Below are 22044 nucleotides of genomic sequence, written 5' to 3' on the forward strand. Positions count from 1 at the left end.
GGTTTGACCTCACAATGGAGGTCAATGGGTGCAGAACCGCTGTAGTTCCGCACAAAGAAGTGACATGGTCTTCTTTTTTACCGCAGCTATTCAGCGCGGCTTTTTTAGTGAATTTCCGCATCATGTGCACAGCGGTTCCTGTTTTCCATAGGGTACATTGTACTGTACCCTGCATGGAAAACAGCTGCGGACCCGCAGCGGCAAAATCGCGGCGGTTCCGCAGTAAAAAACGCATTGTGTGAACATGGCCTAAGGGGTTAACCCCTTTACCCCCAAGGGTGGTTTGCACGTTAATGACCGGGCCAATTTTTACAATTCTGACCACTGTCCCTTTATGAGGTTATAACTCTGGAACGCTTCAACGGATCCCAGTGATTCTGACATTGTTTTCTCGGGACATATTGTACTTCATGCTAGTGGTAAAATTTCTTTGATATTACCTGCGTTTATTTGTGGAAAAAAATGGAAATTTGGCGAAAAATTTCGCAATTTTCCAACTTCTGAATTTTTATGCAATTAAATCACAGAGATATGTCACACAAAATACTTAATAAGTAACATTTCCCACATGTCTACTTTACATCAGCACAATTTTTTGGAACCAAAATTTTTTTTTGTTAGGGAGTTATAAGGGTTAAAAGTTGACCAGCAATTTCTCATTTTTACAACACCAATTTTTTTTTTAGGGACCACAACTCATTTGAAGTCAATTTTAGGGGTCTATATGATAGAAAATAACCAAGTGTGACACCATTCTAAAAACGGCACCCCTCAAGGTGCTCATAACCATATTCAAGAAGTTTATTAACCCTTCAGGTGTTTCACAGGAATTTTTGGAATATTGAAATAAAAATGAACATTTAACTTTTTTTCACAAAAATTTACTTCAGCTCCAATTTGTTTTATTTTACCAAGGGTAACAGGAGAAAATGGACCCCAAACGTTGTTGTACCATTTGTCCTGAGTACGCCGATACCCCATATGTGGGAGTAAACCACTGATTGGGTGCATGACAGCGCTCGGAAGCGAAGGAGCGCCATTTGACTTTTCAATGCAAAATTGACTGGAATTGAGATGGGACGCCATGTTGCGTTTGGTGAGCCCCTGATGTGCCTAAACATTGTTGTGACAACTTTGAACCCCCAAGTGTTTCACTACAGTTTATAACGCAGAGCTGTGAAAATAAAAAATCTTTTTTTTCCCACAAAAATTATATTTTAGCCCCCAGTTTTCTATTTTTCCAAGGGTAACAGGAGAAATTGGACCCCAAAAGTTGTTGTCCAACGGGAGAGCTCGGAAGGGAAGAAGCACTGTTTTACTTTTTCAACGCAGAATTGGCTGGAATTGAGATCGGCGCAATGTCGCGTTTGGAGAGCCCTGATGTGCCTAAACAATGGAAACCGCACAATTATAAATGAAACCCTAATCCAAACACACCCCTAACCCTAATCCCAACCCTAACCCTAACCACCCCTCTAACCCTGACACACCCCTAACCAGTGGCGTAACTACAAAGTGAGGGGCCCCGATGCGAACTTTCAAATGGGGCCCCCCCCCTGCGCCAAAATATTTCCCACCGAAATTCACATTTTCCGTATTCATTTCGCACACTATAGTTGTGTTGCAATGTTGTATAGTCTGACCTAATACTGCCCTGTACTCGCTGAGAAAAATTATTTTATAACTAACATGTCTCTATAGTAATATGTCCTCCCTCGCTCTAATTCCAAGCGCACTCCCGGCGTTTGAAATTTGTGTGCTGTTTCTTCCTGGTATGACGCTGCAGTGCGTCATTTCCGGACCTGTGCAGTGTGGGGGTGTATTCGGTGTACTGGTCGGCTCCGGAGCATGCGCACTGCACATTCTGATGCTGGCAAGTACACGCAATACTCCCCCACAGTGCACATGCTGGGCTCTGCCCACAGCCGTGTATAGCCCGTACACACACGGCTTCGCTCTGAGAACCCGTACACACACGGCTCCGCTCCGTACACCTTGTACACACGCAGCTCCGCTCCGTACACCTTGTACACACGCAGCTCAGCTCCGTACACCTCATACACACGCGGCTCTGCTCCGTACACCTTGTACACACACGGCTCCGCTCCGTACACCTTGTACACACACGGCTCCGCTCCGTACACCTTGTACACACGCAGCTCCGCTCCGTACACCTCATACACACGCGGCTCTGCTCCGTACACCTCGTACACACGCGGCTCTGCTCCGTACACCTTGTACACACGCAGCTCCGCTCCGTACACCTCATACACACGCGGCTCTGCTCCGTACACCTCGTACACACGCGGCTCTGCTCCGTACACCTTGTACACACGCAGCTCCGCCCCATACACCTTACACACACGCTTCTCCGCTCCGTCCACACGCGGCTCCGCTCTATACACCTCTTAAACACGCAGCACCACTCCATACACCCCATACATACACGAATCTGCTCACCTCTTTCACCCTCGGCTCAGCTTTGTAGACCTCGTACACACCTGACTCCGCTCCGTACACCTTGCTCCACTACGCACATACACGGCTCCGCTCTGTACACCCTGTACACACACGGCTCTGTTACATAAACATCCCCTCATTCAGCACCATGACAATCAAGCACAGCAGAGTCCTGCATAGTGCAGACACTGAGGCCACTGATCATGTGACCCCTGACTCCTCCCCTCCTGTGACCTCATCACAGGTCCTGTGCACATAGAACAGGTAGGTGTGTGTGTGTGTGTGTGTGTGTGTGTGTGTGTGTGTGTGTGTGTGTGTGTGTGTGTGTGTGTGTGTGTGTGTGTGTGTGTGTGTGTCAGGTGTAAGCAGCACATCACTCACCAGCTGCTGCCTTCTTCCATCTCTCCAGCTTCAGTCAGTGACAGCCCAGCCGTTCTGCTAGGTCACGTCCTTCACGGACACGCCCACTCACCGCACACTGCTGAAAGTCTGGGGAAGCTGTGGGCGTGGCCAGCAGGATGCGTGCGTGACTTATCTCCTAGTCCTTTGTTTCCCCTGCTACTTGTTTTCTGGACTGCGCGGGCCCTGAAAGCACTGCGGGCCCCGTCGCAGTCGCGACCCCTGCGACCGCAGTTGTTACGCCCCTGCCCCTAACCCTAATCCCAACCCTATTCCCAACCCTAATTTTTGCCCCAACCCTAACTTTAGCCCCAGCCTTAACCCTAACCCTAGCCCTAACCCTAATGGGAAAATGGAAATAAATACATTTTTTAAATTTTTTAATTTTTCCCTAACTAAGGGGGTGATGAAGGGGGGTTTGATTTACTGTTATAGCGGGTTTTTTAGCGGATTTTTATGATTGGCAGCCGTCACACACAGAAAGAAGCTTTTTATTGCAAAACATTTTTTTTGCGTTACCACATTTTGAGAGCTATAATTTTTGCATATTTGGGTCCACAGTCATGTGAGGTCTTGTTTTTTGAGGGACGAGTTGACGTTTTTATTGGTAACATTTTCGGGCACGTGACATTTTTTGATCGCTTTTTATTCCGATTTTTGTGAGGCAGAATGACCAAAAACCAGCTATTCATGAATTACTTTTGGGGGAGGCGTTTATACCGTTCCGCGTGTGGTAAAATTGATAAAGCAGTTTTATTCTTCTGGTCAGTACGATTACAGCGATACCTCATTTATATCATTTTTTTTATGTTTTGGCGCTTTTATACGATAAAAACTATTTTTTAGAAAAAATTATTATTTTTGCATCGCTTTATTCTGAGGACTATAACTATTTTAGTTTTTCGCTGATGATGCTGTATGGCGGCTCATTTTTTGCGGGACAACATGACATTTTCAGTGGTACCATGGTTATTTATATCAGTCTTTTTGATCGCGTGTTATTCCACTTTTTGTTTGGCGGTATGAGAATAAAGCGTTGTTTTTTGCCTTGTTTTTTTTTGTTTGTTTTTTACGGTGTTTACTGAAGGGGTTAACTAGTGATATAGTTTTATAGGTGGGGTCTTACGGACGCGGCGATACTAAATATGTGTACTTTTATTGTTTTTTTTTTTTATTTAGATAGAAATGTATTTATAGGAAGAATATATATAATTTTTTTTTTTGGAATTTTTTTTTAAATTTTTTTACACATGTGAATATTTTTTTTTTACATTATAACATTGCCCCGGGGGGGGCATCACTGATCTGGCACTTTGCTGTGCACTGTGTCAGATCAGTGATCTGACGTGCACTTCTCCTGGCTTCCCGGCACCTGCTCTGAGCAGGCGCAGTGAAGCCACCTCCCTGCAGGACCCGGATGCTGCGGCCATCTTGGATCCGGGCCTGCTGCAGGGAGGAGGAGGTAAGAGACCCTCGCAGCAACGCAATCACATCGCGTTGCTCCGGGGGTCTCAGTGAAGCCCGCAGGGAGCCCCCTCCCTGCGCGATGCTTCCCTATACCGCCGGAACACTGCGATCATGTTTGATCGCAGTGTGCCGGGGGTTAATGTGCCGGGTCATTGTCTTGTTGGAAGGTGAAGCTTCAGCCAAGTCTGAGGTCCAGAGCACTCTGGAAGGTTTTCATCCAGGAGATCTCTGTACTTGGCCGCATTCATGCTTCCTTCAATGACAACCAGTCGTCCTGCCCCTGCAGCTGAACCTTCCCCCCATAGCATGGTGCTGCCACCACCATGTTTCATTGTTGGGATTGTATTAAGCAGTTGATGAGGAGTAGCTGGTTTTCTCCACACATACCACCAAAAAGGTCTATCTTCATCTCATCAGACCAGAGAATTTTATTTCTCATAGCCTGGTAGTCCTTCAAGTGTTTTTTAGCAAACTCTATGCGGGCTTTCCTATGTCTTGCACTGAGGAGAGGCTTCCGTCTGGCTACTCTGTCATAAAGGCCTGACTGGTGGAGGGCTGCACTGTTAGTTGACTTTGTGGAACTTTCTCGCATCTCCCTACTGTATCTCTTGAGCTCAGCCACAGTGATCTTGAGTTTCTTCTTTACCTCTCTCACCAAGGCTCTTCTCCCACGATTGCTCAGTTTGGCTGGACGGCCAGGTCTAGGAAGACTTCTGGTGGTCCCAAACTTCTTCCATTTAAGGAATATGGAAGCCACTGTCCTCTTAGGAACCTTGAGTACTGCAGAAATTCTGTTGTAACCTTGGCCAGATCTGTGCCTTGACACAATTCTGCCTCTGAGCTCCGTGGCCAGTTCCTTTGACCTCATGATTCTCATTTGGTCTGACATGCACTGTGAGCTGTGAGGTCTTATATAGACAGGTGTGCGCCTTTCCAAATCAAGTCCTATCAGTTTAATTAAACACAGCTGGACTCCAATGAAGGAGTAGAACTATCTGAAGGAGGTTCACAAGGAAATGGACAGCATGTGACTTAAATATGGTGTCTGAGCAAAGGTCTGAATACTTATGACCATGTGATATTTCAGTTTTTCCTTTTTATTACATTTGCAAAAATGTCTACATTTCTGTTTTTTTTTCAGTCAAGATCAAGATGGGGTGCAGAGTGTACATTAATGAGCAAAAAAATTTACTTTTTTGAGTTTATCAAATGGCTGCAATGAAACAAAGAGTGAAAAATTTAAAGGGGTCTGAATGCTTTCCGACCCTTCTGTAAAAATGCTAAAATATAAAAAAGCAATAATAAATGTGGTATTTACTGACCCAAAAAATAAAGTTGCCATATCAATGTTATTTCACGTGGAACAGCATTTAAAAAAAAAAAAACTTTCTGAATTGCTGGTTTTTGGTCATTCTGCCTCCCAAAAATTGGAATAGGAAGTAATCAAAAAACTTCATGTGACCGAAAATGGTACCAATAAAAATGTCAACTCGTCCTGCAAAAAATAAGCCATCACATGACTGTCTGCAGAAATATGGAAATATTCTAGCTATCTAAATATGTTTTTGCAATAAAAAGCGTCTTTTAGTGTGTGACAGCAGCCAAACATAAGAAAAACCTATATAAATCTGGTATCACTGTAAGGTCACCAACCCGAAGAATAAAATCACCTAATCACTTATACCGCGTGAGGAATGGTGTAAAAAATAAATAAAACCAATTCTTCACTTGCTGTTGATTTTTTTTTATTCTGCCTCCCAAAAATCACAGTAAGGCTTGAAGCACATTTATCCTGCTCTCTGCGCTGAGCGCTTAGGCTACGTTCACATTAGCGTTGCGCCGCTGTTGCGTCGGCGACGCAGCGGCGACGCGCCCCTATGTTTAACATAGGGGACGCGTGCGTTTTTTGGGTGGCGTTTTTCGCCACGTGCGTCGTTTCCGACGCTGGCGTCGGACGCACGAAAACGCAACAAGTTGCATTTTCTGTGCGTCCGATTTTCGTCAAAAACGACGCACGCGTCGCAAAACGCGTGCGTTTTTGCGCGCGTTTTTCCATGCGTCGCGCGTTGCGTCGCCGACGCAGGGCGGCGCAACGCTAGTGTGAACGTAGCCTTACACCGAGGTTTCTGTTTAAATCTCTGAAATAGGTGATTCAGATGGAAACTCTGGTGAAAGATTCTCTATAATGAGGCAGATGGAGGTACTGTGGACGCCGTCTGACTTGTGATCCGACGGTGTCCATCTTTTTAGGATTGCATAAAAGCGCTGTCCGCCACAGTTTTGTGCACTTCTGAAAAGGACAATGCTGAACAGAAGCTCATCAAGAGAATGCCAAGAGTGTGCAAAGCAGTCATCAAAGCAAAAGGAGGCTACTTTGAAGAACCTAGAATATAAGACATATTTTCAGTTTCACACTTTTTTGTCAAGTAATATAATTCCAATGTGTTAATTCATAGTTTTGATGCCTTCAGTGTAAATGTACAATTTTCATAGTCATGAAAATACAGAAAGATCTTTAAAGGGAACCTGTCACCCCGAAAATGCGCAGGCACCGGGCCTCTGACCTTTCCGGCGCCTGCGCAATGCAGTACTATCCTCTGCCCTCAACAGGGCAGAGCAAAGTACGCCTGCGCCGGAGCCGTGGCTGAAGATCAGAAGATGACGTCTTGTAATGAAGATAGGAGGCGCCGCAGCGGACCGGAGACGCCCATCTGACCTGACCAGCAGCGGGACCACCCCTGGGTGAGTATAATATAACATCTTTTTCTCCTCTTTCAGGTAACTATATATATATATATAGTGAGGCTGTGGCCTCTGATACAGCTAGAGGGCGCTGTTTGTTCTCCCCAGAATGTGCATGCAGAAGGATGAAGTCCATAGGTGTGCATGAGAGTCATGGATCTCCGGTTCGGGTTTTCCAGGTGGTTTGTGTGTGTTTAAAAACCCTGCAGTAAGGGGTATGGGTGTGTCAGGTGTCTGGCCAGGTGTGCGAGGTGCACGTCAGTGTCAGTCTGGTGTGTGCTGGTCTGCAGAGTGCATGGAGGCCAGCAGAGCCAGCACCCAGGGTGTTATGACCTGGTGGTTAGGAGCACCTGGAAAGACCTGATGGTTAAACCGATACAGGACAAGCTCTGGGAAGTGGGAACTCTGCTGACCGCAATCCCTAATCCTATCACACACACTAGAAATAGCCGTGGAGCGTACCAGACATGGCCTAGACGCCTCAGCACAGCCTCAGAACTAGCTAGCCCTAGAGATAGAAAATAAAGCCTACCTTGCCTCAGAGAAATTTCCCCAAAGGAAAAGGCAGCCCCCCACAAATATTAACTGTGAGTTAAGATGAAAGTCACAAACACAGAAATGAAACAGGTTTTAGCAAAGGGAGGCCAGACTAACTAAATAGACAGAGGATAGGAAAGGTATCTTTGCGGTCAGCACAAAAAACTACAAAAGACCACGCAGAGTGTGCAAAAAGACCCCCGCACCGACTCACGGTGCGGAGGCGCCACCCTGCATCTCAGAGCTTCCAGCTAGCAAGACAAAATCATGAAAGCAAGCAGGACTAGAAAACCATGAACAGAAAATAACAATCGGGGACTCAGCTTCTTGCAGGAAGAGACAGGTCTCCAGAAAGATCCAAGAGCGAACTGAACCAGCACAGGAACATTGACAGCTGGCATGGAGTAACGATCTGAGTGGAGTTAAATAGAGAAGCCAGCCTAAGAATAACCTAGGTCACCTGTGGAAGGAACCTCAGATCCAGCAACTCCACTCACAGCCACCAGAGGGAGTCCACGGACAGAACTCGCCGAAGTACCATTCATGACCACAGGAGGGAGCCCGATAACAGAATTCACAACACCAGGGCAGCTGAATAGCCTGGCACCCGCAGTGTACACAGAGATGCAAGTCGTCCATGGTACTGGTCTCGGATGTGGACAGTCCTGTGCCCGGAAGTGGATGTCCTGTGCCCGAAAGAGGACTAGCATGTGTAACGAGTGCAAACAGGTGGATATGGTGCCCGGCTGCTATCCGGAGGATATCCTGAACTGTGTACGACTGTGTGAGTAAAGAGTCTGTAAAGAGACTGTGATACAGCGATGCAGGACACCCACGAGAACTAGTCAGAGGAGGGCTGGCGTGTGTAGTGTCTGCAACATATGAGGCTGTGTGTATGGAGACGTATAGAGACTGAGATGGCGTGCGGTCGCCCAGGGAAACTGGACAAGGGAAGTCTGGCCTGTTTAGGGACCGCAAATCTAAAGCCATGTGATATGTATTGCTTTGAACTGGTGTAAACTGGTCACTGATAATATCCACTGAAGTTATATGCATTTATGTGAATTGGACTTTAATGCTGTGAAGAAACACATTAAAAGAGACTTGTGTTTGAATTTGTGGGTCACTGCTTCTTCACTGCGTACGATGCTACTGCAGCTTTACTATATATATATATATATATATATATATATATATATATATATATATATATATATACACACATATACACACACATATACATATACACACACACACACACATATACATACACACACACCGTATTTTCCGGCGTATAAGACGACTTTTTAACTCCCCAAAAATTGTCCCAAAAGTCGGGTGTCATCTTATATGCCGGGTACGGTTGCACGGAGCGATTCTGGATGGTTCCCAGGGTCTGAAGGAGAGGAGACTCTCCTTCAGGCCCTGGGATCCATATTCATGTAAAAATAAAAGGTTAAAAATAAAAAATATGGATATATGCACCCCTCCGATGGACCCTGGCTCTCAGCGGTGCAAGCGTCTGCCTCCGTTCCTAAGAATGCAGTGAGTGAAGGACCTTCGATGACGTCGCGGTCACATTAGCGGTCACGTGGACAACGACATCATCGCAGGTTCTTCACTCACTGCATTCTTAGGAACGGAGGCAGACGCTTGCACCGCTGAGAGTCAGGATCCGTCGGAGGGGTGCGTATATCCATATTTTTTTATTTTTAACCTTTATTTTTTACATGAATATGGATCCCAGGGCCTGAAGGAGAGTCTCCTGTCCTCCAAACCCTGGGAACCACACGCCGTATAAGATGACTGGGCGTATAAGATGACCCCTGTCTTATACGGCGGGTATATCCCAAATTCCATATTTTATATGGAAAAGATGTGGGTCGTGTTATACACCCAGTCGTCTTATACACCAGAAAATACGGTATATATTAGTCATGGCCAAAAGTATTGACACCCCTGCAATTCTGTCAGATAATATTCATTTTCTTCCTGAAAATTATTGCAAACAAATTCTTTGGTATTATCTTCCTTTAATTTGTCTTAAATGAAAAAACACAAAAGAGAATGAAGCAAAAAAGCAAAACATTGATCATTTCACACAAAACTCCAAAAATGGGCCAGACAAAAGTATTGGCACCCTCAGTATAATACTTGGTTGCACAACCTTTAGCCAAAATAACTGCGACCAACCGCTTCCGGTAACCATCAATGAGTTTCTTACAATGCTCTGCTGGATTTTTAGACCATTCTTCTTTGGCAAACTGCTCCAGGTCCCTGACATTTGAAGGGTGCCTTCTCCAAACTGCCATTTTTAGATCTCTCCACAGGTGTTCTATGGGATTCAGGTCTGGACTCATTGCTGGCCACCTTAGAAGTCTCCAGTGTTTTCTCTCAAACCATTTTCTAGTGCTTTTGGAAGTGTGTTTTGGGTCATTGTCCTGCTGGAAGACCCATGACGTCTGAGGGAGACCCAGCTTTCTCACACTGGGCCCTACATTATGCTGCAAAATTTGTTGGTAGTCTTCAGACTTCATAATGCCATGCACACGGTCAAGCAGTCCAGTGCCAGAGGCAGCAAAGCAACCCCAAAACATCAGGGAACCTCTGCCATGTTTGACTGTAAGGACTGTGTTCTTTTCTTTGAATGCATCTTTTTTTCCCTCTTGTAAACTCTAGGTTGATGCCTTTGCCCAAAAAGCTCTACTTCTGTCTCATCTGACCAGAGAACATTCTTCCAAAACGTTTTAGGCTTTTTCAGGTAAGTTTTGGCAAACTCCAGCCTGGCTTTTTTATGTCTCGGGGTAAGAAGTGGGGTCTTCCTGGGTCTCCTACCATACAGTCCCTTTTCATTCAGACGCAGACAGATAGTACAGGTTGACACTGTTGTACCCTCGGACTGCAGGGCAGCTTGAACTTGTTTGGATGTTAGTCGAGGTCCTTTATCCAACATCCGCACAATCTGGCGTTGAAATCTCTTGTCAATTTTTCTTTTCCATCCACATCTAGGGAGGTTAGCCACAGTGCCATGGGCTTTACACTTCTTGATGACACTGCGCACGGTAGACACAGGAACATTCAGGTCTTTGGAGATGGACTTGTAGCCTTGAGATTGCTCATGCTTCCTCACAATTTGGTTTCTCAAGTCCTCAGACAGTTCTTTGGTCTTCTTTCTGTTCTCCATGCTCAATGTGGTTACACACAAGGACACAGGACAGAGGTTGAGTCAACTTTAATCCATGTCAACTGGCTGCAAGTGTGATTTAGTTATTGCCAACACCTGTTAGGTGCCACAGGTAAGTTACAGGTGCTGTTAATTACACAAATTAGAGAAGCATCCCATGATTTTTCGAATAGTGCCAATACTTTTGTCCACCCCCTTTTTTATGTTTGGTGTCGAATTATATCCAATTTGGCTTTAGGACAATTCTTTTTGTGTTTTTTCATTTAAGACAAATTAAATAAAGATAATACCAAATAATTTGTGTTTGCAATCATTTTCAGGAAGAAAATGAGTATTATCTGAAAGAATTGCAGGGGTGTCAATACTTTTGGCCATGACTGTATATACACACACTTTCTTTGCAGGAACGCAGATCCCACAGTGCAGTATATACTGTATATGGTGCATATCGGGAAAGCGTTGAGAGCATAAAAAGGAAAGGTTTGAAAGTTAGGAAATTTTTAAAATTTCACCAAAAATTATTATATTTTCACAAATGAACACAAGTTGTATCAAGGTTTTGGGGTGACGGGGTTAAGGAGTGTTGCAGTGCTGGTAGAGCAGTAATTGCGATAGTAAACGGGTGGGGTGCAGCTGAAGTTTGTGTATTGCTGCATACCATGAGAGGGGATGGGGAATTGGCAGGGGGACATCTGATTGGCTCAGATCACGCAGCTCTTACAATCACAATTAGCAGCACGCTCAACAAGTATTTGAAAAGAAGACAAAACGGCGCAATAAAAACACAAGTTAGATGCGTAACACGTACTGTTCACCGGCCCATTATGTTTTATTAGTGTAACTACAGGTATAGTGCAAGTAAATCAGACAGGGAAATCCTAAGAGGAACCTTCATTTTAATTTTTTAAAACTGAAAGTAACCAACATTGTAATATATCTTATCAGAGAAATCTGCGGCTTTCTCCTCCTGGACTGATCTTTATTCTTTATCTCTTAATTCAGGAGATGAAGTCTGTTTTTAGTGAAGACCGATTCTTTTATTATTGAGATAAGAGATGACAGTTGGTGCTTGCTAAATTCTATGGAGAAGGGGAGGAATTTGAGGCAAACACTTTCCTTTCAGGAGAACTTGCAGCAGAATGCCTTTGTCTGCCTCTAACTCCGCACCACTCCATAGAATTTTAGAAGCACCATCTGTCATCTGTCTTCACTGACTACAGATTTATCCCTGAATTGAGAGTAATATCAGGCCACAGATTTCTCTGACAAGTCTATGACAAAAGCTTCTCATTTTCACGTGTATTATTGATTTATGAAAACCAACTAAAACGACGGTTACTCTTTACACTTCCTTTCAATAAGTTCCAGGTGAAGGAAAGGCAGTTCTTACTCCCAATATTAACATATGAGAGCTTATATTATATAGAAATCATAAACCGCTGCTGAGACTCCACGTAACAAGACCATTAATCAGGACGAATGTTCGGCTGAGGGACATGCGTTATTCATCCAAAGACTTTAAGATCTACAGAAGATTTCAGCAACTCGTTAGCAGCTTTGATAGAGTCACCCAGAGAAGAACCTGGAACATTAGACATAAAATACATATAAAAAAATAAACTTGCCAATGCTCATCATTAGTGTCGGACTGGGAGGCCCACCTGTAACTTTGCCTGTAGCTAGTGGGCCGCCAGAGTCAAACACCGCATTACCCTCATTCACAAATGTGCCTACGCGTCTATATAATAACCTGCCTTTGTATGCACACAGCGAGTTATGTATAGTCTGCTCATACAGATGTCTGGGGGGCCTACCAGGGGATTCTCCGGTTTCCCTGTGGGCCAGTCCAAACCTGCTTATCATACACTACACACATATACCTGTTACACGTGAATTTATTAGGTCTGTTGGCATTAAAATTCATCAACCATATTTGACTATAGATCTGGAGAAGGAAACGATCTTTAAAGAAAAGCTGCGCTAGGACTGTTGGGGAGACATGGGCAGAGAATCACTTCTTATAAGATTTCTCTTTGTTTAGCTTTTATTACAGAAATTTGGTGTCTTGTGGTCAATAAATAGTTGTAATAAAAATTATGAAAAAAACCCTACTACTTTTTTCCCCCCCATCTTTGGACTAGCACTTGCTTATTACTGTGATTTTTTTACAACAGGATATTTTTTACCTCACTGTGCTCTTTTGTGTCTTCAAGTTTCTTGGTGGTGTGAACATGTTCCTACAGACCTGTTCAATGTGTAAGTAGCCCATGTGTTTCTGGTTCTATAATTGTTCTCTTGTTTGTACGAGACGGGGAAGTCCACCACTCCTTTGTGGGTCATTTGCACTAAAGCTGTTCCATCTAGCAGGTCCACATGGACATTCCCTCTCTGAGCCCTGTTCATACAGGTACTATACAGATGATCAGGTTTTAAATACATCAGATAGGGATTATATACATTAGTTAGGACTGCTCTATATGGGTATACCTTGACAATAGGTGGAGCAGCTTAGTATACATTTTTTTTGCAAAAAAAGCATCAACTAAATACCCTGTTTTTTTTCCATCTTTCGACTAGCACTTGCTTATTACTGTGAGTATTTTTGACCTCACTGTGCTCTTTTGTGTCTTCAAGTTTCTTGGTGGTGTGAACATGTTCCTACTGACTTGTTCAATGTGCAAGTAGCCCATGTGTTTCTGGTTCTATAATTGAACAACCTTTTTTTAACCCTTTCCTGACAGCAGGTGCAGGTATACAAAGCGGGAACTCTGTTACACAGATGTCAGCACTATGCTCACTCAGTCTCAGTAGGTCACTAGGTCCACGAGTGTCAAATCCGCGGCATTTTCAAAAACAAAACCAGTGCGGCTTTTCTTACCAAATATCCCTATAATGACCCAAGTCGTGGCCCCAGAGTCAGTGCCCCAATACCTTTCCTCTAGCCCCTTTTATTTGCTTGATACCTACCAGCTTTAGCCTTCACCAGGGCAATGGCCTTCGACTCCAGTAGCTCCCATTCATCCCTCTGCTCCAAGCAGGAACTGTGAAGCCAGACCAAGGCCAGGATTGTGGCCCAAACCGATGGATCCAAGTCCTGTAGGGGAAAGTATTTCCATCATCAGATTATTATGTGCGTGATGTGTAGCGCTATGTGCTATAATCTTCAGTGATGATGATTGTCACTGTAGAACCACAACAGACATCTCAGCTGACATGTCGCGGCTTAGAGGTGGGCTCACCGCCGGAGCCCACCTCAAAGTCGGGGAATACTTCCAGCTGACGTACTATTTCATCAGCTGGCAGAAAGGGGTTAACACTGGTTCGAGTGCTATGCAAAGTTTTCTCATTCTATGGTAGTGTGACCCCGGCCTTATCCTGAGACACACCTTTTTGGTTAACACCATAAAAATTTGCATGGAATAAAAAGGTACACATCTCTGGAACTGTATGGCGGATTTAAAAAAAAAAAATATGAAAAACCAAACACTGGGAAGCAGTGAGAATAAAACAAACTGGTAACATGACCTGGTGACAGGTTCTCTTTAGTCAGAATCTGTCACCACATTTAACCTATCTAAACTACTATTAAGGGCATGTGGGTTATAGACTGTCGAGAACAGTCCTACATGTGTGTCTCATGTCAACTGCCTTGTTTGTGACAAATCATCTTTTATCACCCTAAATGATAGCTTCCAGGCTCTGGAAAGGATGGTGCCTGGAAGATAATTTCTGGAGGCAGAATTATTATACATGAAGGTGAGTTACCAGTGTGATGTGGAATGGTTACCAGTGTGATGGCCGCTCTCTGCTGTCCAGATCTCACTGCAGAGCTGTGTGTGATTATACCTGTCACATCAGCAGGTTCTTCTCAGCTTCAGCCTCCAGTTCACAGGCAGATAGGGCTGTAATATTACAATACAGCAGAGCTCAGAGAGCTGCAAAAATGTGTTTGCAGGAGGACAAATGCCACTTTTCCTTTTAGGTAACTCCTCTTCATGTATAACAATCTCTGGGGGCAGAGTTATCTTCCAGGCACCATCCTCCCCCCAGAGCCTGGTGGAGGTCACATATATGAGAAAAATATGGAATAAGACATCAGATCGCAGATATCAACGTGTCATTTTAGTCAGCTTCCTATGACCTGTGTGTCCAAATAGGCGACTAAGGAGGGAGAATCCTACTGAAAAATTACTTTTAACCCTGCTGTACTGTTTAGGTCTATTTTATCAGAAAATGTTTTTTTATGAATCTGCAGATTAATTATAAGAATCGGCAAGTTTGTTTATGGATAGGTGTTAGGGTATGTTCACACGTTCCTGATTTCCATCCTTTTTTTTTTCAGGACTGAAACCGCAGCTCTTGGCAGAAAACGCAGGTCCTTTTTTTGGTCCTTTATTTGTGCTTTTTTGGTGCGTTTTTTGATGCGTTTTTTGATCCTTTTTTTATGCAGTTTTCTATGCAGTCTGTGTGTTTTCTAGGAAGTTTTTTTAGGGTTAAAATGGCTGAAAATACCCTAACCCTAACCCTACCCCTATTCTAACCTTAGTGGGGAAAAAAAAAAAAAAAAATTCTTAATTTTTTTTATTGTCCCTACCTATGGGGGTGACAAAGGGGGGGGGGGGGTGTCATTTACTATTTTTTTATTTTGATCACTGAGATATAACCTATCTCAGTGATCAAAATGCACTTTGGAACGAATCTGCCGGCCGGCAGATTCGGCGGCGCACTGCGCATGCGCCCGCCATTTTGCAAGATGGCGGCGCCCAGGGAGAAGACGGCCGGACGGACACCGGGAGGCCGGGTAAGTATAAGGGGGGGGGGAGATTACGGCATGGGGGGGGGGGCATCGGAGCACGGGGGGGGGGGCATCGGAGCATGGAGGGGTGGGATCGGGGCAGCCACACTCCGCCCACGCACTTCCGCCCGCTTCCCCGCACTTCCTGCTGCAGCGGTTCGGCACCACAAACCGCAATAAAACCCGCAGATATATTTTTGATCTGCGGGTTTTACTGCGGGTTTGACCTCACAATGGAGGTCTATGGGTGCAGAACCGCTGCGGCTCCGAAAAAAGAAGTGACATGGTACTTCTTTTTTACCGCGGCTATTCAGCGCTGCTTTTTTTCCCCGATTCCCGCATCATGTGCACAGTGGTTCCTGTTTTCCATAGGGTACAGTGTACTGTACCCTGCATGGAAAACAGCTGCGGAACCGCAGCGGCAAAAACGCTGCGGTTCCGCAGAAAAAAAAACGCACTGTGTGAACATGGCCTTATAGCATAATTTTGGATTATCTATTGCATCTATTGTTTATTGATTTCTCCAGTTCCTGTCAGCCGCTGCACGCGATACATTTACAAGTTACTGCAGATAGATGGGCATTGAGTGCATTTGTTTCGCATGTAATATATAAGCTCTTATTGATTTAATTTTTATTCATATAGTGTAATTTTATTCCACAACGCTTAATTTACCCCGTGAAAGTCAGGAGTGTAAATTATTTGGAGAGCTGAATAACAATGTGGCGAAGACGTCCATTGAGTGAAGCTGAATTAGGAAAGCTTGCCAGCGCCTCAGATTGTGAAGAAGATACCCAACTGGACAAAGTGCCCAAAGATGAGGACCACATAAGTGGCGGGGAAAGGGGTTACGAGAATTCTGATTCCGGAGAGGACTGATGAGGCGCGATACCCAGACAACTCGACCGATGTGAGCGATGCAGTCTAAAAACAAAAAGGTCATTTGGGATTTGGAGCCTTCTGCCCAGGGAAGAAAATTGTCCTCTGCTAACATCAGATAATTCTCTAATAACGAGCCGCTATCAGAGAAGTTTAGGATAAATGGGTAAGAGATTCTTCCAAAATTGTACAATACTGGTGAAAATGTCACCCTGGATGAACAACTTGTGGCAATCTGAGGTAGGTGCTCGGTCATACAATATATACAGAATAAACCGTCAAAATACGGCATCATACAACCAACAGTTATTAGATAGTTTGTTCCAAGGGCTGCGCCCCTTGCTTTATTGAGGCTATTGTTGCCACTCTGTACTTTAATGTGTGATTTGCTTGTTTCACTTCCCTTATTTTTCCTGGCCTACCCTTACCTCCCCCCCTTCATTCCTCCCCTGTTCCTCATATTCGTTAAAAAATAAAGCCTTGGAAAAGAAAAAAAAAAAAAACACGGCATCATGATATACCGAGTAAGCCAGCAAAGTAATGCATCAAGATATACAGAGTAAGCCGGCAAAGAACAGCATCATGATATACCGAGTAAGCCAGCAAAGTAATGCATCAAGATATACAGAAAAAGCCGGCAAAGAACGGCATCATGATATACCGAGTAAGCCGGCAAAGTAATGCATCAAGATATACCGAGTAAGGCGGCAAAGTATGGCATTATGATATACCGAGTAAGCCAGCAAAGTACGGCATCAAGATATAATGAGTAAGCCAGCAAAGTACGGCATCAAGACATACAGAGTAATCCTGCAAAGTACAGCATGAAGATATACCGAATAAGCCAGCAAAGTATGGCATCAAGATATACCGAGTAAGCCAGCAAAGTACGGCATCAAGATATACCGAGTAAGCCAGCAAAGTACGGCATCAAGATATACAGAGTAAGCCGGCAAAGTACGGCATCAAGATATACCGAGTAAGCCAGCAAAGTACGGCATCAAGATATACAGAGTAAGCCGGCAAAGTACGGCATCAAGATATACCGAGTAAGCCAGCAAAGTACGGCATCAAGATATACCGAATAAGCCAGCAAAGTACGGCATCAAGATATTCAGAGTAAGCCGGCAAAGTACGGCATCAAGATATACCGAGTAAGCCGGCAAAGTATGGCATCAAGATATACCGAATAAGCCAGCAAAGTACGGCATCAAGATATACCGAGTAAGCCGGCAAAGCATCAAGATATTGACACCTTGTGATTGCAGCACGTCATACACTCTAAAGGCTCAGGTATATACAGGAAAAAGCCTGGAGGAAAACCTTAAGAATCAGGTTATGTGAGTAATTTCACATTTTACATATGGATTAAGAGGACAAAATGTGACAACTTTTTTTTGTTTTACATCGCACCAACTTGAGGAGTTGCTGCCCCAAGTTCTGACTATACGATTGTTTATTTCTGCCATCCAGTCAAATAAAGATGACTCATTTCTTTCCCCCTGATGGATGATTTGTGAGGTGACCGCTTCCCCTAATAAATACAGAGACCCCCGTCAGTCCAGCATGAGCTACTATAGTTACGGTCTATATTGAGGTATATCCCAGCGTTACGGTATGTACACCTTTCCGTATCTCGCAGTAGTTACCTTGTCAGGGCAGCTTTCCAGGAAGTCTCCTGAAGTTGCCAGGATTGATGCCAGCTCAGCGGAAGGTTTCCAGGAGCCATCAGCATTCTGCAGAGAAATCAGCCTGAAGAGAGCGGGGGTCTCCAGCTTCTCAGGACTGTCATCTGTCATCAACAGTAAGTTGGTTACATGTTGGTTTACCCCAAAACGGCACAGTAAATCTGGCCAATAAGCCTGCATATAACATCTGCTCTTTGCTCCCCCTGGTGGTAGGATTGTGCTTCACAGATTTCTATATTAAAAAAATCTGTTCCAAATATATATATATATTTTTTTACTTGGCAGAAATGCCACTGTTCTCTTGAATCTGGCGATAGTTCTCTTTTGTTCCTGTGACTCTCCGTTTATCAAATATGACGCCCTTCTTCTCTGTATGTAAATCTTGTCTTTTTGTATAAGTGGGCGTCTTCTAAAGGACCACACCCTCTTGGCTACCAAGGCAATATTTATACACAGTGAAAAACGCAGAGAAACAAAATGAAAACATTGTCAGATTCAAGAGAATAGTGACATTTACACCAGATAAGAAAGTGACAATCATGGCAGATGATCGGTCTGGCTTATGAATACCGCAATGACATTGAGCGGTATTATATGCTGCAAAATGTGGAATAAGAATTATTAAGATCTTCTGGTTAGAATTTAAGAAAATGGAAATACTGAAACAGTCATCTTCATAAAAACAGTGCCCCTTTTGTGCAAATGCTACAGGTGGTATTGCAGATGAGCCCCTTTGAAGTAAATGAGGATGAGTTGCATTACCACCCAGGACCTGTAGGTAAGCGTGGCGCTATTCCCCGTACCCGGCCAGGTGTCAGACTTACCAGGTGCTTGTTCTTCACTCTCCATCGTTAGTGACTCGATCACTGACAGTGCCCCACAGTCTGCAAGCTCTAATGTTGGATCTGCCATGGCACAGCAAAACATAGGGACGGGCGCACAATATGCTACGCCTCTTGGATGAGACATGCCATAAGCCATTGCTGAAAAAAAAAAACAAACAAAAGAAGCCAAAGTCACCGATTTTGAAGGGACACTGTCACCTGAATTTGGAGGGAACAATCTTCAGCCATGGAGGCGGGGTTTTTGGGTGTTTGATTCACCCTTTCCTTACACGCTGGCTGCAATATTGGATTGAAGTTCATTCTCTGTCCTCCATAGTACACGCCTGCACAAGGTAATCTTGCCTTGCGCAGGCGTGTACTATGGAGGACAGAGAATGAACTTCAATCCAATATTGCAGCCAGCATGCAGCCAGCGGGTAAGGAAAGGGTGAATCAAACACCCAGAAACCCCGCCTCTATGGCTGAAGATTGTTCCCTCCAAATTCAGGTGACAGTGTCCCTTTAACCTCAATTGACCCAAATCATGCTGGATGATCTAAACCCACAGGGTACCCTTACCAACAGGAGGGTTGAATCTGCGCACAGGACTGGTCTCCACAGGGGCCTTGGAGTCCTTGTTAACAGCCACAAAGGCCGTGAGTGAGGAGATGACTCCAGACTGTAGACTGGTCTCCAGGATTCTCTTCTTCACCTCCTCGGAGTCCGGGTCACTCTCCAGCTGGGAGATCAGATTCTTAGCTGCCAGTCGGTGGATAGTGGGCCTGTACAAGGGAAGACGAGACTGGATCACAAAGGTGTAAGCACTCAAAGGATTTTGTGTTTCATAAACCGTTACTACAAGCGAAGATGACGATCTTATTAGGGAAATAAGTCACTTTCCCCCCATTTAGACTCTTATGCCTTATCCCTTAGCATAGCATAGGCAATTTGAGATTCTAAACATGGCCATGCACTTTGGTCTTCTTAAAAATGGCTGTGCGTTGCGACCCTACACCATGTTTGCTGCCGCCCAGAACACCTATACAGATGCACGCGGTGTGATGAGGACTGGTGGCAGAAGTACATTATTTGGTGCTGTCTGCAGCACCCATGCACCAATTTATTGGCAATATTTAGTTATTCTATATAAATTAGAGCAAGGCATGATACTGTGCACTTCCCCTTGAGAAAGAAACAGGCAAAACGCGCGTCAGGGTAACCTGTAGGGCTCTTTATCCTAGAGACACGACGGGGAAGCCATATGTTAGACATTAATTTGTGAATTTTTACTGGGATACATATGGGCAACACAGGTGGGCATTCACTTCTTGTCTGCATGGATTCCCTGTTCCTTTGTCCATAAATTTAGCACAGGGTGGGCCATTTATATGGATACACCTGGGTGGGCCATTTATAAAGTTGGATCCAAAATGGCTGACTTCAAAATGGCCACCATGGTCACCACCCATCTTGAAAAGTTTTCCCCCTCCCATATACTAATGTGCCACAAACAGGAAGATGATATCCCCAACCATTCCCATTTTATTTAGGTGTATCCATATACATGGCCCACCCTGTATATTCCATATAAATGACCCACCATGTATATTCCGTATAAATGGCCCACCCTGTACTATGAATCTGACTTGACTTGCCCTTAGGGTTCTTTTCCATTTGCGAGAAACACGTCCGTGTCTCGCATGTGAAAACCAAGCTGTGGCGCCAGCACTCCAGATCTGAGCGTGCGGCCGCATAGCAACACATGGAGCCGCACGCTCCGCTCCCAAGTGCCAGCGCCAGAGCTTGGTTTTCACATGCGAGACACGGACGTGTTTCTCGCAAATGGAAAAGAGCCCTTACCCTAATGTACTGTTGGCTATTGAAGTTCCTCCTGCACTTTGTTTCCTTCTCATTAGGCCACATTCACACGTTCTGGTTTTGGCTGCAAATACTGATGTAAAATACTGACCAAATACTGAAGTGGGTGACAAATGCAGAAGTGGTGCATATGTTCCTATTATACTTTTTCTCCAATTACCCCACTGCTGGTTTTGGCTTACAACTGCTGATGTAAAAAACTGAACGTGTGAACGTGGCCTTAGACAATTACTATATGTACATATGAAATTTTATGAATTTAAATATTTTTTTTTTTAAAAATATAAAATTTATTTTAATTTTATTCTGGTGGTTTTTGACTACTTCCAGTAGTTTTCCAGAGAAAATGGGGAAAAGCTGGAAGGAAACAGAAAGAGAAACTGCTGAAGCTTATAGTAAAATACGACATTTCTGGTAATATGATGGCCATGGTTAGTGTTAACACAAATACACACACACTTATCCTGAAAAGTTACCTGAAAGGGCAGTTACACTTTAAAGGGAATGTGAGTGTGAGAATCAGAAAATGGACTGTTTTAAAGGGAACCAGTCAGCAGATTTTGCGGCTATAAGCTGCGGCCATTATAATACTGTAGATAAGCCCCCGGTCCGACCTGCAAGTGAAGAAAAATAAGTTTTATTACACTCACCTGGGGGGACGGTCTGGTCCGATGGGTGTTGCAGGTCCGGCACCTCCCATCTTCTTGCGACGCCGCCCTCCTGCTTCTTCTTTGCTCCCTGTATCGGCGCTCCGGCGCAGGCGTACCTCTCTGCCCTGCTGAGGGCACAGTAAAGTACTGCAGTGCGCAGGAGCTGGGCCTCTCTGACCTTTCCCAGCGCCTGCGCACTGCAGGACTTTACTCTGCCCTCAACAGGGCAGATAAGTACGCCTGCGCAGGAGCGCGATGCTGGGGAGCGACGAAGAAACTGGAGGACGGCATCGCAAGAAGATGGGAGGTGCCGGACTTGCGACACCCATCAGACCGGACCGCAAGGTGAGTATAATATAACTTATTTTTTTTAATTTGCAGGTCGGAATGGGGGCTTATCTACATTATTATAGAATGCTGTAGATAAACCCTGAAAGGCAGTGGCCGCATCTTATAGTCGCAAAATCTGCTGACAGGTTCCCTTTAAATACTTTTTTTGTCTTAAACATACAGTATTTCACACTTTGTAGTGATTTTTTAT

General features: G+C 44.4%; 2 protein-coding genes across 6 annotated transcripts in view; both read right to left on the reverse strand.

Moving 5' to 3' along the window:
* LOC138662455 (von Willebrand factor A domain-containing protein 5A-like) overlaps positions 1-2920 on the reverse strand; it is a 287253-nt gene extending 284333 nt beyond the window's left edge. The window contains exon 1 of one of the 3 annotated variants that reach the window (XM_069748157.1): positions 2842-2920. The gene's annotated coding sequence lies outside the window, so the exon portion shown is untranslated. The remainder of the gene's footprint in view (positions 1-2841) is intronic. The other 2 variants (XM_069748173.1, XM_069748132.1) reach the window with 2 other exon arrangements.
* Positions 2921-11594: 8674 nt separating this feature from the next.
* Positions 11595-22044, reverse strand: part of LOC138662490 (von Willebrand factor A domain-containing protein 5A-like) — a 78706-nt gene continuing 68256 nt past the window's right edge. For all 3 annotated transcript variants that reach the window (XM_069748196.1, XM_069748215.1, XM_069748206.1), the window contains 5 exons: positions 19555-19757; positions 18976-19134; positions 18113-18255; positions 13757-13883; positions 11595-12371 (listed from right to left, as the gene is read on the reverse strand). In XM_069748196.1, the coding sequence (XP_069604297.1) occupies positions 12295-12371; positions 13757-13883; positions 18113-18255; positions 18976-19134; positions 19555-19757 (709 nt within the window). In that variant the 3' untranslated portion in view covers positions 11595-12294. The remainder of the gene's footprint in view (positions 12372-13756; positions 13884-18112; positions 18256-18975; positions 19135-19554; positions 19758-22044) is intronic.

The sequence above is a fragment of the Ranitomeya imitator genome, chromosome 1 (assembly GCF_032444005.1).
Source record: "Ranitomeya imitator isolate aRanImi1 chromosome 1, aRanImi1.pri, whole genome shotgun sequence".
NCBI lineage: Eukaryota > Metazoa > Chordata > Amphibia > Anura > Dendrobatidae > Ranitomeya > Ranitomeya imitator.